Source organism: Dipodomys ordii, unplaced genomic scaffold, assembly GCF_000151885.1.
Source record: "Dipodomys ordii isolate 6190 unplaced genomic scaffold, Dord_2.0 Scaffold51, whole genome shotgun sequence".
Classification (NCBI taxonomy): domain Eukaryota; kingdom Metazoa; phylum Chordata; class Mammalia; order Rodentia; family Heteromyidae; genus Dipodomys; species Dipodomys ordii.
The window spans coordinates 2218956-2237448 of NW_012267267.1; the positions used below are offsets into that span (position 1 = coordinate 2218956).

Consider the following 18493-nt stretch of genomic DNA (forward strand, 5'->3'; position numbering starts at 1 on the left):
GCACCTTCCTAATGTTTACACTTTATTTATCTTTTCTAAGGGGGTCTTTATAGGGTCAAGTGGTTTTTCCACCTCAGCCTCCTAAGTAGCTGGTACTCAAGGCTTGTGCCACCACACCCTGCTATTTCAGTATTTTGAAAGATACAAGTTTGGCTTGTTGATCCTCTCTACAGTATGATTCCTATCTTTTTTGTAAGATAGGAATCTTATATAATTTAGATACAAAAATCTTTGTATTTTTTTTTCTTTTTGATGCTAGTCTTGGAGCTTGGGTGCTGTTCCTGAGCTTTTGTTCTTTTTTTTTTTTGTCAAGGAGCTTGAACTTGAGCTTTTGTTCTTGAGGCTGGTGTTCTATCACTTGAGCCACAGCTCCACTTCCAACTTTTTTGTTAATTGGTGATAAGAGTTTCATGGAATTTCCTGCCTAGGCTACCTTCCAACCCTGATCCTTGGATCTTAACCTCCAGAGTAGCTAGGATTATAGGTCTGAGCCACAGGTGCCAGGCCTTCAGATGATTTTTATCTTCTCTTTTTTTCCCTAATTTAATTGCATACTAAGGTACTTTGGACATTCATGTTTAGCTATTACTTGCCCCGCTTTTTTTTTTTGTCGGTCATGGGGTCCAAACTCTGAGCCTGAGTGCTGTTCCTCAGCTCTTCAGCTCAAGGCGAGTGCTCTACCACTTGAGCCATAGCGCCACTTCTGGCTTTTTCTGCTTATGTGGTGCTGAGGAAATCAAACCCAGGGCCTCATGCATGCAAGGCAAGCACTCTACCACTGAGCCACCTTCCCAGCCCCAGCTACTACCTTTTTGTTTAGTTTTCAAAAAGTCTCACTACTTAGTAACCTTAGCCTCAACTTGAAATCCTCATGTCTCAGCCCTGACTGTGGGGATTATACGTGTATACCACCATACTATACCAACTGTATACTTCCTACAGTTTATACAATTTCTTCAAATTAAGTTATGAATATATAACAGCTATAGATTTTATTTACATTATTTGTTTTTTTTTTGTTTTTGTTGGTCATGGGGCCTGAATTCTGGGCTTGGGTGCTGTCCCTGAGCTCTTCAGCTCAAGGCTAGTGCTCTACCACTTTAGCCACAGTGCCACTTCTGGTTTTCTAGTGGTTTATTGGAGATTCTCATGGACGTTCTTGCCCAGGCTGGCTTTGAACCTGGATCCTCAGATCTCAGCCTTCTGAGTAGCTAGGATTATAGGCATGAGCTATCGGCTACTTTTTTTTTTTTTTTTTGCCATTCTTTAAAATTCTTAACTATGTACTCAATGTGTGCTTGAGGTGAATGTCTTTTTAGTTATGTGCATGGCAATCATTATAACAAACACCATTAAATCAAGTTGTTCACACTATTCCACTCTTCTATTGTTTACTGTGCTCTTATCAGTATGAATACATTAATTTTATTCTGTAGATTTTGTTCTGCATATTCTGTCATATTTCATTAGTGGCATAAACATTTAAAATTGTTACCTTTTGCTGGCAAAATCAATTCATTATTACCAAGTGAGTCAAGTCATTCCTTAACATTTTCTGTCTCATTTTGCTGCATATTAATACAGTTATCAGCTCTACTTCCATTCTTGATCAGATCTACTCTACTGTTATAAACTGTTTCAAATACTGGGGAGCAACAGTTCAGAACTGTGATCCCAAGAAAGGGGAGAGAGCCTTACTCACCTCCTTGACTTTCCCCCCAGAAGAGCATTCCCCATGCACCCGCATACCTCCCCTACTCCCCCACCAGGGTTTGAACTTGGGAGTCTCACACTTGCTCAACTTGCTTGCACACCGCTTATCACTATCTCGCATGAGACACACCTCAAAAGCCAGGCTTTCTGCTGGTTATTTTGGAGATGGAGTCTCAGACTTTTCTGCCCAGGCTGGCTCTGAACTATGATCCTCCAGATCTCAGCATCCTGAGTAGTTAGGATTACAGACATGAGCCACCGGAAATTGGCTACAAGCATTTCTTTCTTTCAACAGAGCACAGAAATCTCACTTGTTGAAGATGAGAGACCAGAGTTTAAAGAGGTTGAGGTAGTTGCTATGAACTGTGAGACAAATCCAGAGGGAAGAAGATACACAGAGTAGGCCAAGGATATAGCTTAGTGGAGGAAAGTGAGTTTAGCATATACATGGACCAGGGTCAGTCCTCAGCATACATACACAGAGAAAAAAGCTCAGGAAATCTGCTTGTCCACTGACTAAGTCTTGCTGATTACTAGGGATGCACACATACAGGGAGTAGAAAATTCTCATATCAGGCAAAAGGCATCTGAGATAAGCTAAACAGTTCCAAACACACAAGCTTAGAGAAGCGGGAGGATTACAGGCATGAGCCACTGGCACCTGGTTGATTTTTGCTGATTAATTGGAGGTAAGAGTATGATAGACTTGTCTGTTCAGGTTGGCCTTAATCTGTGATCCTTAAATCTCAGCCTCTTGAGTAACTAAGAGAACAGATATGAGCCACCAGTGCCCAGAGTTCTATGTCTTCTTAAAAACAAAAACAAAAAACCCTAAGTAAGTCTGTAATCCTAGCTACCCAGGAAGCTGAGATCTAAGGATTGTAGTTCAAAGCCAGCCACAGACAAGAAGGTCTGTGAGACTCTTACCTCCAATTTCCACCAAAAAGCTGAAAGTAGAGCTGTGGCTCAAGTGGTAGAGTGCTAGCCTTGAGCTGAAGAGCTGAGGGACAGTGCCCAGGCCTAGAGTTCAGGCCCCACGACCGGACCCCCCCTTCCCCCACAAAAAAAAGAAGGATCAGCCTTTATACCTTTGGAGAGAAGTTTGCGGAATTTTTGTGTGGTTGCTAACTGCATGTCAGAATCATCAGAGAAGAGCATCTCCACCATTTCTCTTGTGATCACACTCTCCTAGAATATAAAACAGGTTTAAGACTTTACAAACAACACAAACAGAAACAGAAACCACCACAGCCAGATGTGAGCACCCAATCCTTCTAGGGGTAAGAGGATGGCCCAACAGCCTCAGGAGAAGGGGGTTGTTCAATCTGTCTGCTTCAAGTTGAAACATTTCAAATGGATTCTTAATCTCTGAAGGAACTGTTGACTCCCCTTGAATGTTACCTTAGGTATTTCTATCAGAGATGAATGCTGATTCATTCTTTAAACTGACCATTTAAAAAAGAGCACACTGGGGCTTGGAAGGTGGCTCAGTGGTACAGTGCTTTTGCATGCATGAAGCCCCTCAGCACCACATAAGAAGAAAAAACTGGAAGTGGCACTGTGGATCAAGTGGTAGAGCGCTAGCCTTAAGCTGAAGAGCTGAAGGACAGCACCCAGGCCCAGAGTTCAGGCCCCATGACCACCACCAACAACAATATAAAAGAGCCCATAGAAGAAAGAACATTCCTGGGAAGGCTTCTAGATGACACGAACCATCCAAATTCTCTTTTCCAGAGGCAGTTATGTCACAGACCTGCTTCAGGCCTTACCCCAGTTGTAGAGCTCACATAGGAGTCCATCAGCAGACTATCAAACATTGCAGCTTCTTCATTAATCAGCTCCACATTTCTCCGTTTAAAAAGCTGAAAATAAAGTATGGGGACAATGGTAAGCCTACTTACTGAACCAAATAACTATTGCATCAATGATAAGGAAATGCTAGAGAAAATGATGCCGAGCTTATATATTACATAGGTTGACATTCTATGTTTCCTCTAATAGTTCATGTTCATTAAAAGAGAATTTTTAGAAAATAAAATCTTTCAAGAATTTTTTTGTCCTTTGTATAGAAGATGGTGGGTATGAAAAGCTCCAAAGGAAAATAATAATGGTATAGCAAGAAAATGGGCAAAAGCAGGTTAGGTGACTACATCTAGAGTTAAGCAAGGTATCAATTTGGTAGTGGAGAGGGGTGGGAGTACAGATGGTAACATTAGTATAGTCCAAATACTAGGGCATTTAGGAAAAAGAAACTAGAGAAAACAGAAGGCAGTCCAGAATGGCTACTAAGCCTCTTAAAGGACCGGGCTTGGAGCTGAGGTTTAATGGGTAGGCCTAATATTGACTACAGTGTGAAGAAGACAAAAGGCACAAAGAGCTGGAATTAGAATGCTACATTAAGACATTAATGATGTCTTATAGTTAGTCCAACTTATGGAAAGGGGATAAGGGACTGATTTTTTTTGGTCATGATGCTTGAACTCTGAGTCTGGACACTGTCCCTGAGTTCTTCAGCTCAAGGAGAGTGCTCTCCCAGTTGTGCTACTTCTGGTTTTCTGGAGGTAAGAGTCTCATGGACTTTCCTGCCTGGGCTGGCTTTGAACCTTGATCCTCAGATCTCAGCCTCCTAAGTAGCTAGGATTACAGGCGTGAGCCACAAGTGCCTGGCTTATTTTATTGTTGTTAAAGCTTCCAATATTTCTTTCTTTTTTTGGGGGGGTGGGGGGAGGGAGACATTCAAACTCAATATCTAACATTTGCTTTCATTCATTGGCTGGTGCTCTACCACCTGAGCCATGCCTCCAAACCCCTAATATTTCTCAATAAAAGGAAAATGGGCTAGTGGCCTATTAAGTAGCTCACTTCCCCCTAAGGGGAAGGTAAGTATACAAGACGAAGGCCAATCCTAGAGGCTGGATCATTTCCCTAATCATCTGTTGACAACATTCTAACTCACTTGTTGTTCCCGCTTCTGCTTCCGGAGCTGTATACCCTCTTCCTCTCTTCTTCGCCTCATTTCCTCAGGATTTAGGGCATTGTTCTTATAGCTCTTCATTCGATAATTGTCTTTTCCTGGGCTCGCCATGGTCTCTAGCAGAAAGGAAGATACAAAGACTTTGACAAAAACTTTCAAGACAGCAGCATTTTGTTCACTGTGTTCCCATCCTCCCCATGCCTTATCTTCCCCTACTTGGGGGGAGGGAGGGGTAAGATCACAGCATCTCAAGGATGAATTATTCCAACAATTACACCTGATGTCTCTTGTGCTACCTGCCCCACCCCCCAAATTACCCCAGATGAGCATTTACACACTTTTCTTTTCTTTTTGATTGGTTGTTGGGCTTGAACTCAGGTCTTGGGTGCTATCCCTGAGCTCTTTTGCTCAAGGCAAAACCACGAGCCACTTCCAGTTTTGAGTGGTTTATTGGAGGTAGGAGTGTCATGGAGTTTTCTGCCCAGGCTGGCTTGCAACCACGATCCTCTCAGCCTGCTGAGTAGCTAGGATTACAAGCGTAGGCCACAGGTACCTGGCTTACACACTCTCCTTTAATCATAAACTTGTTGTTATAGGTGGAACTATAGAAACTAGAATAGGAATAGGGTCTTGGAGCCAGATTGTCCAAATCCTGGCTCTTCTACTTGTTAGTTGAGCAACCTTGAACATGTTTCTTTAATATCTACTCTTGAGCATCTTTAAAACAGGGCCATAGTAGTTCCTACTTTGTAGCGTTGTTACAGATTGAGTATCTCTTATCCAAAATGCTTAGGACCAGAAATGTTTGACTCGCCTTGTGTAAAGATTAAATAGGTTTAATACTGTGAAGCATTTCTTAAAACAATACTATAATACTATTTGGATTAAAAACCCTGCAGATGCTTGATTAAACAGCAAAGCCTTATGTCACACCCACTATTTGATATATTTAATTATTCTTTTGCAGTTTATTTTCTTTTTACATGTTTTCAAGATCTAGCATATGAATTTTTAAAAATCTTAACTTTATTAACAAATATAATATTCAAAGAAGACAGTTTCAACCTATTTCTGCAAACTGGGATAAGTACAGGAAGATTACAATGTATTTTGCAAAAGATACTGATAACAATTTATAGCTTTTTGGTTTATTTTTAATTTTTTATTGTAAAGATACTATACAGAGGGTTACAGTTACATGAGCAAGGCAATGAGTACACTTCCTATTAAGCATTGTTACCCCCTCCATTGTTTTCCCCCTACCATCCCTTCCCTCCCTATTTTTGGTTTATTTTTGATGATTTTAGCTTCTAGCAAATCTTGATTTAGTTTGATACAATAATGGATTTTATTTCAAAGGATAAGACTATCTTATTGTGTTAAAAATGCTTTATACTCTTTATGAAATAGTTACAAATTTGCCATCAGTTTTATTATTCTATGAAATGCAGAGACATGTAAAAAGTCATCTTTTTTACTGTGGTCTTATCAACATATGTAAAATTAGAAATTTGCTGTTGTAAAATACTTTCCAAAGCCTCACCTTTTACAACAGTATTTATGGTATGTATATTTATATGTATGTACTGTATAGATGTATATATACATATAGGTGTGTATATATATTCTGGTTCCAGTCTTGGGGCTTGAACTCGGGGCTTGGGGGCTGTCCCTGAGCTTTTGTGCTCAAGGCCAGCACACTATCACTTGAGCCACAGATCCACTTCTAGCTTTAGGTGGTTAATTGGAGGTAAGAGTCTCACTGATTTTCTTGTCTGTCTGGCTTCAAGCAGTGATCCTCAGATCTCAGCTTCCTGAGTAGCTAGGATTACAGGAATGAGCTACTGGTGCTTGGTTCAATAGCATTTTTTAGAAACTCCTGTGAAGAAGTACATTTTTATTTCCTACGTAGTTGTAGAGTACTGCAAACATTTCATTATTACTTGACACTTTTCAATTTCTGCTTTTGTAGCCTGTAATCCTAGCTACTGAATATGTATGTGCATACCAGTACCGGAGCTTGAACTCAGCTATTTCTTAGCTTTTTCATTAAAGGCTGGCTTTCTACCATTTGGGCCACAGCTCCACTTCCAGATTTTTTGGTTGTAAACTGGAAATAAGAGTCTCATGGTGGGGCTGGAAAGGTGGCTCAGTGGTAGAGTGCTTGCCTTGCATGCATGAGGCCCTGGGTTCAATTCTTCAGTACCATATAAGCAGAAAAAGCTGGAAGTAGTCTGTGGCTCAAGTGGTAGCGCACTAGCATTGAGCTGAAGAACTGAGGGACAGCACCCAGACCCACAGTTCAGGCACCATGACTGGAAAATAAATAAATAAATAAATAGTCTCATGGGGCTGGGAATGTGGTAGTGGTAGAGTGCTGTGTAGCATGAGTGAAACCCTGGGTTTGATTCTTCAGTACCACATAAACAGAAAAAGCCAGAAGTGGCCCTGTGGCTCAAACAGCAGAGTGCTAGCCTTGAACACAAGAAGCTCAGGGACAGTGCCCAGGCCCTGAGTTCAAGGTCCAGGATTGGTTAAAAAAAAAAAGTCTCATGGGCTTTCCTGCTGGGCTGGCTTCTATTTATGATCCTTAGATCTCAGCTTCCTAAATAATTAGGATTGCAAGCATGAGCCACTGGCACCTTCCTAATGTTTACACTTTATTTATCTTTTCTAAGGGGGTCTTTATAGGGTCAAGTGGTTTTTCCACCTCAGCCTCCTAAGTAGCTGGTACTCAAGGCTTGTGCCACCACACCCTGCTATTTCAGTATTTTGAAAGATACAAGTTTGGCTTGTTGATCCTCTCTACAGTATGATTCCTATCTTTTTTGTAAGATAGGAATCTTATATAATTTAGATACAAAAATCTTTGTATTTTTTTTTCTTTTTGATGCTAGTCTTGGAGCTTGGGTGCTGTTCCTGAGCTTTTGTTCTTTTTTTTTTTTTGTCAAGGAGCTTGAACTTGAGCTTTTGTTCTTGAGGCTGGTGTTCTATCACTTGAGCCACAGCTCCACTTCCAACTTTTTTGTTAATTGGTGATAAGAGTTTCATGGAATTTCCTGCCTAGGCTACCTTCCAACCCTGATCCTTGGATCTTAACCTCCAGAGTAGCTAGGATTATAGGTCTGAGCCACAGGTGCCAGGCCTTCAGATGATTTTTATCTTCTCTTTTTTTCCCTAATTTAATTGCATACTAAGGTACTTTGGACATTCATGTTTAGCTATTACTTGCCCCGCTTTTTTTTTTTGTCGGTCATGGGGTCCAAACTCTGAGCCTGAGTGCTGTTCCTCAGCTCTTCAGCTCAAGGCGAGTGCTCTACCACTTGAGCCATAGCGCCACTTCTGGCTTTTTCTGCTTATGTGGTGCTGAGGAAATCAAACCCAGGGCCTCATGCATGCAAGGCAAGCACTCTACCACTGAGCCACCTTCCCAGCCCCAGCTACTACCTTTTTGTTTAGTTTTCAAAAAGTCTCACTACTTAGTAACCTTAGCCTCAACTTGAAATCCTCATGTCTCAGCCCTGACTGTGGGGATTATACGTGTATACCACCATACTATACCAACTGTATACTTCCTACAGTTTATACAATTTCTTCAAATTAAGTTATGAATATATAACAGCTATAGATTTTATTTACATTATTTGTTTTTTTTTTGTTTTTGTTGGTCATGGGGCCTGAATTCTGGGCTTGGGTGCTGTCCCTGAGCTCTTCAGCTCAAGGCTAGTGCTCTACCACTTTAGCCACAGTGCCACTTCTGGTTTTCTAGTGGTTTATTGGAGATTCTCATGGACGTTCTTGCCCAGGCTGGCTTTGAACCTGGATCCTCAGATCTCAGCCTTCTGAGTAGCTAGGATTATAGGCATGAGCTATCGGCTACTTTTTTTTTTTTTTTTTGCCATTCTTTAAAATTCTTAACTATGTACTCAATGTGTGCTTGAGGTGAATGTCTTTTTAGTTATGTGCATGGCAATCATTATAACAAACACCATTAAATCAAGTTGTTCACACTATTCCACTCTTCTATTGTTTACTGTGCTCTTATCAGTATGAATACATTAATTTTATTCTGTAGATTTTGTTCTGCATATTCTGTCATATTTCATTAGTGGCATAAACATTTAAAATTGTTACCTTTTGCTGGCAAAATCAATTCATTATTACCAAGTGAGTCAAGTCATTCCTTAACATTTTCTGTCTCATTTTGCTGCATATTAATACAGTTATCAGCTCTACTTCCATTCTTGATCAGATCTACTCTACTGTTATAAACTGTTTCAAATACTGGGGAGCAACAGTTCAGAACTGTGATCCCAAGAAAGGGGAGAGAGCCTTACTCACCTCCTTGACTTTCCCCCCAGAAGAGCATTCCCCATGCACCCGCATACCTCCCCTACTCCCCCACCAGGGTTTGAACTTGGGAGTCTCACACTTGCTCAACTTGCTTGCACACCGCTTATCACTATCTCGCATGAGACACACCTCAAAAGCCAGGCTTTCTGCTGGTTATTTTGGAGATGGAGTCTCAGACTTTTCTGCCCAGGCTGGCTCTGAACTATGATCCTCCAGATCTCAGCATCCTGAGTAGTTAGGATTACAGACATGAGCCACCGGAAATTGGCTACAAGCATTTCTTTCTTTCAACAGAGCACAGAAATCTCACTTGTTGAAGATGAGAGACCAGAGTTTAAAGAGGTTGAGGTAGTTGCTATGAACTGTGAGACAAATCCAGAGGGAAGAAGATACACAGAGTAGGCCAAGGATATAGCTTAGTGGAGGAAAGTGAGTTTAGCATATACATGGACCAGGGTCAGTCCTCAGCATACATACACAGAGAAAAAAGCTCAGGAAATCTGCTTGTCCACTGACTAAGTCTTGCTGATTACTAGGGATGCACACATACAGGGAGTAGAAAATTCTCATATCAGGCAAAAGGCATCTGAGATAAGCTAAACAGTTCCAAACACACAAGCTTAGAGAAGCGGGAGGATTACAGGCATGAGCCACTGGCACCTGGTTGATTTTTGCTGATTAATTGGAGGTAAGAGTATGATAGACTTGTCTGTTCAGGTTGGCCTTAATCTGTGATCCTTAAATCTCAGCCTCTTGAGTAACTAAGAGAACAGATATGAGCCACCAGTGCCCAGAGTTCTATGTCTTCTTAAAAACAAAAACAAAAAACCCTAAGTAAGTCTGTAATCCTAGCTACCCAGGAAGCTGAGATCTAAGGATTGTAGTTCAAAGCCAGCCACAGACAAGAAGGTCTGTGAGACTCTTACCTCCAATTTCCACCAAAAAGCTGAAAGTAGAGCTGTGGCTCAAGTGGGAGAGCACTGCCTTGAACAAAAAAGGTCAGAAATAGCACCCAAGGCCCTGAGTTCAAACCCCAGGATGGGCATGCATACATGCAGGCGCACACACACACACACACACACACACACACACACACACACACACACACACACCCTATACATAAAGTTCACAACATCTGGAATCTCTCTCACACACACACACACACCCTATACATAAAGTTCACAACATCTGGAATCACACATACACACACACACACACACACACACACTATACATAAAGTTCACAACATCTGGAATCTCTCTCACACACACACACACACTATACATAAAGTTCACAACATCTGGAATCACACACACACACACACACACACACACTATACATAAAGTTCACAACATCTGGAATCAATCCAGGAAACGGAAACGTGGATTTTCTTTTTTGTTGTCATTGTTGGTGACGTTTTTATTTTAATCATCTTTTTTTGTGGAGGGGGGGGTGCAAAATGGGAACATAGAATTGGAGGGAAAGTCAATAATATTCAAAACACACTATACAAAGAATGAACTATGGGCTGGGTGCTATTGGCTCACACCTGTAATCCTAGCTACTCAGGAGGTTGAGATCTGAGGATTGAAGCCAGCCCTTAAAGGAAAAGTCATGAGACTCTTATCTCCAATAAACCACTCACGAAAACAGAAGTGGCACTGTGGCTCAAGTGGTAAGAGCTCTAGCCTTGAGCTGAAAAGCTGAGGGACAGCGTTCAAGCCCAGAGTTCAAGCCTCATGACTGACCAAAAAAAAAAAAAAAATTGTACTCATGGCTGGGTGCTGGTAGCTCATGCCTATAATCCTAGCTACTCAGGATGCTGAGACCTGAGGATCGTGGTTCAAAGCTAGCCTGGGCAGGAAAGTCTGTGAGATAAACACCAGAAAACCAAAAGTGGTGCTGTGGCTCAAGCTCTTGTCTTGAGCTGAAGAGCTCAGGGATAGTGCCCAGGCCTAGATTTCAAGCTCCAAGACCACCACGACCATGACCACAACCACCACTACCACCACCACACAACAATTGTACTTACTACCTGAATTGAACTGTAACACTATTGTACAATTCCTTAATAAATAATAATTAAAATTATATTTAAAAAATTACTAGCCAGGGGCTGGGAAGGTGGCTCAGTGGTAGAGCGCTTGCCTTATATACACGAGGCCCTGGGTTCGATTCCTCAGCACCACATACGCAAAAAGAAAAAAGCTGGAAATGGCGCTGTGGCTCAAGTGGTAGAGCACTAGCCTTGAGCTGAAGAGCTGAGGGACAGTGCCCAGGCCCAGAGTTCAGGCCCCATGACCGGACCCCCCAAAAAAAAATTACTAGCAAGGGGCTGGGAAGGTGGCCCAGTGATAGAGTGCTTGCCTTGCAAGCATGAGGCCCTGGGTTCAATTCCTCAGCACCACATAAGCAGAAAAAGCTGGAAGTGGCGCTGTGTTTCAAGTGGTAGAGTGTTAGCCTTCAGCTGAAGAGCTAAGGGGCAGTGCCCAGGCCCAGAGTTCAGGCCCCACCACTGACAAAAAACAAACAAAAATTACTAGCCAAACCCCAATGACATTTTTTACTTAGAGAGAACAATTCATATGAAAATTCATATGAAACAACAAAAGACCTAGAATAGCCAAAGCAATTCTAGGCAAAAGAAACAACTCAGAAGGGATCACAAATACCAGATTCAAGCTCTACTATAGAGCCATATTAACAAAGACAGCTTGGTATTGGCACAAAAACAGACCCAAAGACCAATGGAACAAATTAGAAGACCCAGAAATAAAATCACATACTTACAGTCAGCTGATATTTGACAAAGGAGCCAAAGACATACAGTGGAAGAAACATAGCCTCTTCAATTATTGGTGCTAGGAAATCTCGGCAGCCACATGCAGAAAACTAAAAGTATACCCAAGCCTGTCACCAAACCTGTCACTACTGCAGGACATATAGGAGAGACACTTGAATTTATAGGCACAGACAGAACTTCCTGAACAGAGTCCCAGCTCACAACAAATTGGAGACAGGACTACCTTAAAATAAAAAGTTTCTGCACAGCTAAAGACATAGCTACCAAACTAGAAAGACAGACAATTAATTGGAAAAATATATTTACCCGTGATATATCAGACAAAGGCTTAATATCCATTATATATGGGGAATTCAAGAGACTAATTCCTCCCAAATCTAACAAACCAATTACTAAATGGGGATGTGAACTAAAGAGACTTCTCAGAAGAGATAAAAATGGCAAAGAAATACATGAGGAAATGTTCACCATCCTTGGCTATAAAGGAAATACAAAGAAAAACAATCCTGAGAAGCCGGGTACTGGTGGCTCATGCCTGTAATCCTAGCTACTCAGGAGGCTGAGATCTGAGGATCCAGGTTCAAAGCCAGCCCAGGCAGAAAAGTCCATGAGACTCTCATCTCCAATAAACCACTAGAAAACCAGAAGTGTCGCTGTGGCTCAAGTGGTAGAGCACTTGCCTTGAGCTGAAGAGCGCAGGGACAGCAGCCAAGCCTAGAATTCAAGCCCCATGACCGACCAAAAAATAAAATAAAATAAATCCTGAGATACCACCTTACCCCAGTCAGAATGGCCCATATCCAAAATTCAGCCAATGACAAATACTGAAGGGGATGCGAAGAAAGAGGAACCCTACTGCATTGCTGGTAGGAATATGCACCAATACAATCACTTTGGAAAGCAGTCTGGAGGTACCTCAGAAAGCTAAATTTAGACCTCCCCTATGACGCAGCCATACCACTCCTAGGCATCTAACCCAAGCAATAGGAACCAGGATACAAGGACACATGCACCTCCATGTTCATTTCTGCACTGTTCACAATAGCCAAGATATGGAAACAACCCAGATACCCCACTACAGAAGAATGGATCCAAAAATTGTGATACCTATGTACAATGAATATTATGCAGCCATTAGAAAGGATAAAATAATGGCATTTGCAGGGAAATGGATGGAGCTACAACAAATCATTTTTAGCAAAGTAAGCCAAGAGCAGAGAGACAAATGACACATGGTCTCCTTGATATGTAGATGCTAAATTCAAAATGCAAGGCAATATGACAAAGCAAACAGGACTCAAGAAACAAAGGACCTCCACTCAATTTGTCATATCATTTCTAAATGACTCCATGTTCTGCACCACATATATGGTGGGGGTGTGGGGAGGGGTGTACGTGCGCGTGTGCTCGCACACATCTGAGGGAAGCTAGGAGGAGGGCACAGAATCAGAGGGAAACAGGAAAACATACAACAGAAAGGCTCATCAGCTGTACTAGACATTGAAGACATTGATCAAAATGAACTAAGCAACTCAAAGGCAATGATGGGAGGGAAGGAATGAAAGGGAAAGAGGGAACAGCTAACACTAAGCAAAAGGAAAGAAAAGTACATATCACCCGATATGGAAGAAATAGCTGTATTGTCAAAGCTCATAAATTCCCAAGTTTTTGGGGCTGGGAAGGTGGCTCAGTGGTACAGTGCTTGCCTCGCATGCATGAGGTCCTGGGTTCAATTCCTCAGCACTGCATAAGCAAAAAAAGCTGAAAGTGGCGCTGTGGTTCAAGTAGTAGATAGAGCACTGGTCTTGAGCTGAAGAGCTGAGGGACAGTGCCCAGGCCCAGAGTTCAGGCCCCAAGATCAACCAAAAAAAAAAAAAAAAAAAAGGAAAAAACTACTAGCCATGCCAAGAAACAAGAAAATTTGGTCAGAAGAAAAAAAAAACCAAACAGCTAAAATAGACTCAAATTATAAGTAAGCAGTCTATGTGATATTATATATCCTAATATATTCTCCAAATTTGATACCACAGACCCTAAAAGGTATATTCTTTATATAAGATTTAAAAATAAAAGAAAATCACCATAAGGAACATAACAGTCAAAATCCTGAAAAAAGCCGGGTGCCTTTGGCTCATGCCTATAATCCTAGCTACTCAGGAGGCTGATATCTGAGGATCAAGCAGTTCAAAGCCAGCCCGGGCAGGACAGAAGTGGTGCTGTAGCTCAAGTGGTACAGCGCCTTGAGCTGAAGAGCACAGGGACAGTGCTCAAGCTCAGAGTTCAAGCCCCATGACTGACCAAAAAAAAAAAAAAAATCCTGAAAACTAGCAATGAAGAAAAAAAGGATCTTAAAGGCAGACAGAAAAAAGAATTTTCATACAAAAAGATCAATGGAGGCTGGGAATATGGCTCAATGGTGCTTGCCTAGCATATATGAAGTCCTGCATTCAATTCCTCAGCCCCACGTAAGCAGAAAAAGCAGAAAAAGTGGCACTGTGGTTTAAGTAGCAGAGTGCTAGCCCTGAGCAAAAGAAGCTTAGGGACAGTGCCCAGGCCCTAAGTTCAAGCCCCATGACTGGCAAAATAGATAATCAATGGCTGTCAGCCCAGTATGGTGACACAGACTGTAATGTCGGCATCCAAGATGCTGAAATAGGACAATGAGTTTGAAGCCAGCCTGGGCTACATAAAAACAAAAAGGCAAAATAAAACAGTGGTTGATTTTTTTAAAAACTTTTTGTTTGAGCCACACTTCTAGCTTGACTTTTTGATGGCTAATTGATACACTTCAACTCCAATTAACCACCAAAAGCTGGATGTGGAGTCATGGCTCAAGTGGCAGAATGCTAGCCTTGAGCAAAAAAGTTCAGGGACAGTGTCCAGGCCCTGAGTTCAATCAAGCCCCTGTAACACCACCCACAAAATGCTCATATTGTATTTCTAACTTCAGTACATACACATACACATACATGTATAAACATTCACACATATAATACGTATAACAAACAAGTGGCAAAATATATGAAGGGATGAATAGTTTCCAAATAATATTTGGAAACCTTAATAAACCACTTTCAATAATGAACAGATTACCTAGACAGAAAAAAAACTACTTGAATATTATAAATCACTAGACTTTTAACACAGAACCAGCATTCCATCTAACAGCAGCAGATTTCACATTCTTCTCAAGTGCGCATGGAACATTCTTCAGGATAAATCATGTTAGGCTACAAAAAGAATCTCAACAAATGTAAAAAGACTGAAGTTATTTTAAGTATATCCTCTGGCTGCAAAGACTAAAGCTAGAAATCAGTAGTAGAAAAAAACTGGCAAATTCATACTATGTGGAAATTATGTAAGAAATTATATATAATCAAAATGGATTGTGACCAAAATAGCTTTAAATTCTGAAATATGTATAAATTCAAGTATATCATATATTATATAAAATGTATTTTCATATATATAATGAGATATCTTGGGAAGGGTCCCAAACCTAAACACAAAATTCTTTTTTGTTTCATATATACCTTACATACATAATCTCAAGGCACGTTTATACAGTATTTTTAGGGCATTTTTATTCTGCCTGCATTCTGTCATATGAGGTCGAGTATAGATTTTCCCAATTGTGGTATCATATCAGCCTACGTACATAAACCAAAGTAGCTGCTATACAAAATAACATGCCAACTCCTAAAAAACTAAACAGAGCTGGGTATGGTGGTCCATGCCTGGGATAGTGACTATTCAGGAGGCTGAGCAGCAGGACAGAAGTTAGAGGAAAGCCGGGTGCTGGTGGCTCACGCCTGTAATCCTAGCTACTCAGGAGGCTGAGATCTGAGGATTGCGGTTCAAAGCCAGCCCGGGCAGGAGAGACCGTGAGACTCCTATCTCCAATAAACCACCAGAAAACCAGAAGTGGCGCTGTAGCTCAAGTGGTAGAGCGCTCGCCTTGAGCTGAAGAGCTGAGGGACAGCGCCCAGGCCCAGAGTTCAAGCCCCAAGAAGTTAGAGGAAAGCTAGGACAACTTAGTGAGATGTGGCTCAAAATAAAAAAAATAAAGGCTGTTCTGGTGACAATACAAAATAGGTATGGGCCCTAGATGACTGAAATGTATTCCCTTAAATGTTATGTGAAGTCATAATGACTAGTACCTCAGAATATTACTATATTTGGAGATAGAGTTCTTAAAGAGAAGTTAAATGAGGTCACTGCTAATCTAATGACTGGTTCCCTTGTAAGAACAGCCAGAAAACCCATGGCATATGTTTATAATCCCAGCTACTCAGGAGGCTAAGATCTGAGGACCATGGTTCAAAGCAAGCCTGGGAGGGAAAGTTTGTGACACTTTTTTTGTCGGTCATGGGGCTTGAACTCTGGGCTTGGGCACTGTCCCTCAGCTCTTCAGATCAAGGCAAGTGCTCTACCTCTTGAGCCACTGTGCTACTTCCAGTTTTCTGGTGATTAATTGGAGATAAGAGTTTCAGAGGGGCTGGGAAGGTGGCTCAGTGGTAGAGCGCTTGCCTTGCATGCTCAAGGCCCTGGGTTCGATTCCTCAGCACCACATAAGCAAAAAGAAAAAAGCTGGAAGTGGCGCTGTGGCTCAAGTGGTAGAGCGCTAGCCTTGAGCTAAAGAGCTGAGGGACAGCGCCCAGGCCCAGAGTTCAGGTCCCACAACCGGACCCCCCCCCCCAAAAAAAAAAGAATTTCAGACTCTCCTGCCCAGGCTGGCTTTGAACTGTTATTCTCAGAGCTCAGCCCCCTGAGTAGCTAGGATTCCAGGCTTTGTGATACTCTTATCTCCAATAAGCCTAAACAAGTCAAAATTGGAGCTGTGGCTCAAGGGGTAGAGTGCTAATCTTAAGCAAAAAAGCACAGGGATAGCACCCAGGTCATGAGTTCAAGCCCTAGGACCTGTACTACTGTACTACCCTCTACCCCCTCAAACACACACACACACGCATGCATGCACGCACGCACGCGCACCATTCCCTTATGCTACTGACTGAACTAGTCTACCAGTCTTTTGTATCTGGAATATTCATTCTCCTCTTACTTTTCTTCTAAGAACTCCATAGAGCAGGTCTCAGGTTTTTTGTTTTTCTTTTCTTCTTTTTCAGTCATGGGGCTTGAACTAGGCCTGGGTGCTGTCCCTGAGCGCTTTCAATCAAGTCTAATGCTCTATGGCTTTGAGCCACAGCTCTACTTTTAGTTTTTTGGCGGTTAATTAGGGATAAGAGTTTCACAAACTTTTCTGCCTGGGCTGGCTTCAAAATGTGTGATCCTCAGACCTCAGCCTCCTGAGTAGCTGGGATTACAGGCATGAGCTACCAGCACCTAGCTTCTTTTGTTGTTGTTTGGCTACTGGTACTAGGGATTGAACTCAGGGCCTCATATTTGCTAGGTATGCACTATACCACTTAGCTGGCCTAAGGTCTCAGTGTAAAGACTTCTCTCTATTCCCTTAGGCTGGGGTAGATCCCATTACTATATGAATCTACAGCATTCCGTAGATGCATTGTAGTACATTACATCTACTCCCCTTGCAAGAAAGCAGGAGACAACACAAGCCTATTAAAATAGGCTTGTAATATAGTTAAATAACTATTAACCTATTAAATTTTTAATTTTATTTTTTAATTTATTTATTTTTTGTCGTGGGGCTTGAACTCTGGGCCTGGCTGCTGTCCCTGAGCTCTTCAGCTCAAGGCAAGTGTTCTACCACTTGAGCAACAGTGCCACTTCCAGTTTTTCTGGTGGTTAATTGGAGATAAGAGTCTTATGGACTTTGCTGCCTGAGCTGGCTTTGAACCACAATCCTCAGATCTCAGTATCCTGAATAGCTAGGATTACAGGCATGAGCCATTGGTGCCCGTTGTCATTTTTTTTTTTGAGATAAGGTTTACCTATGTATCTGAGTGTAAGGATTACAAATATGCACAAACGTACCAAATATTGACAACTTTTATCTGATGGTCAAACAGCCAACTCTTCCCAAAGGAAGACTGGGAGTTATCCAAAGAAGGGTTGGTACTAGTTCATTCACAATTAATAAACCATAGGATCCAGTAATGTGGTCTTACTTAAATAGATTTCTAAGTTATTCAGTTTTAGCTTTAATACTCACAAATTTATAAGTAGTTTTGAATCCTAGTAGAAAATGACTGGAATACTAATAATGCCAACACAAAAGGAACAAGAGGGGCTGGGAAGGTGGCTCAGTGGTAGAGTGCTTGCTTTGCATGCATAAAGCCCTCGTTCGATTCTTCAGCACCACATAAGCAAAGCCGGAAGTGGGGTTGAGGCTCAAAGTGGTAGAGCGCTAGTCTAGGACAGCGCCTAGACCCAGAGTTCAGGCCCCAGGACTGACCAAAAAAAAAAAAGGAACAAGAAAATGGTGCCCCTGGAAATATGAGCTCCATGTACCAAAATGAAGTACCTGATATATTACAATACAATAAAATGAAGTAATATAATGATTAGCTAAGTAGGTCTAAGTCAGTGAAAATTTTTAGACAACTATGAGAGAATTTAAAATATTAAGCCAGGGGCTGGGAAGGTGGCTCAGTGGTAGAGCGCTTGCCTTGCATGCCTGAGGCCCTAGGTTCGATTCCCAGCACCACATAAGCAAAAAGAAAAAAGCC

The 18493-nt window shown here is 41.7% G+C and overlaps 1 protein-coding gene across 1 annotated transcript in view; it reads right to left on the reverse strand.

Annotated features, from left to right (window-relative positions):
• Kpna6 (karyopherin alpha 6 (importin alpha 7)) overlaps nucleotides 1–18493 on the reverse strand; it is a 50088-nt gene that overhangs the window by 19490 nt on the left and 12105 nt on the right. The window contains exons 2-4 of the mRNA XM_013020624.1: nucleotides 4670–4803; nucleotides 3483–3575; nucleotides 2802–2901 (exon numbers count right to left, since the gene is read on the reverse strand). Coding sequence (XP_012876078.1) covers nucleotides 2802–2901; nucleotides 3483–3575; nucleotides 4670–4803 — 327 coding nt within the window. The remainder of the gene's footprint in view (nucleotides 1–2801; nucleotides 2902–3482; nucleotides 3576–4669; nucleotides 4804–18493) is intronic.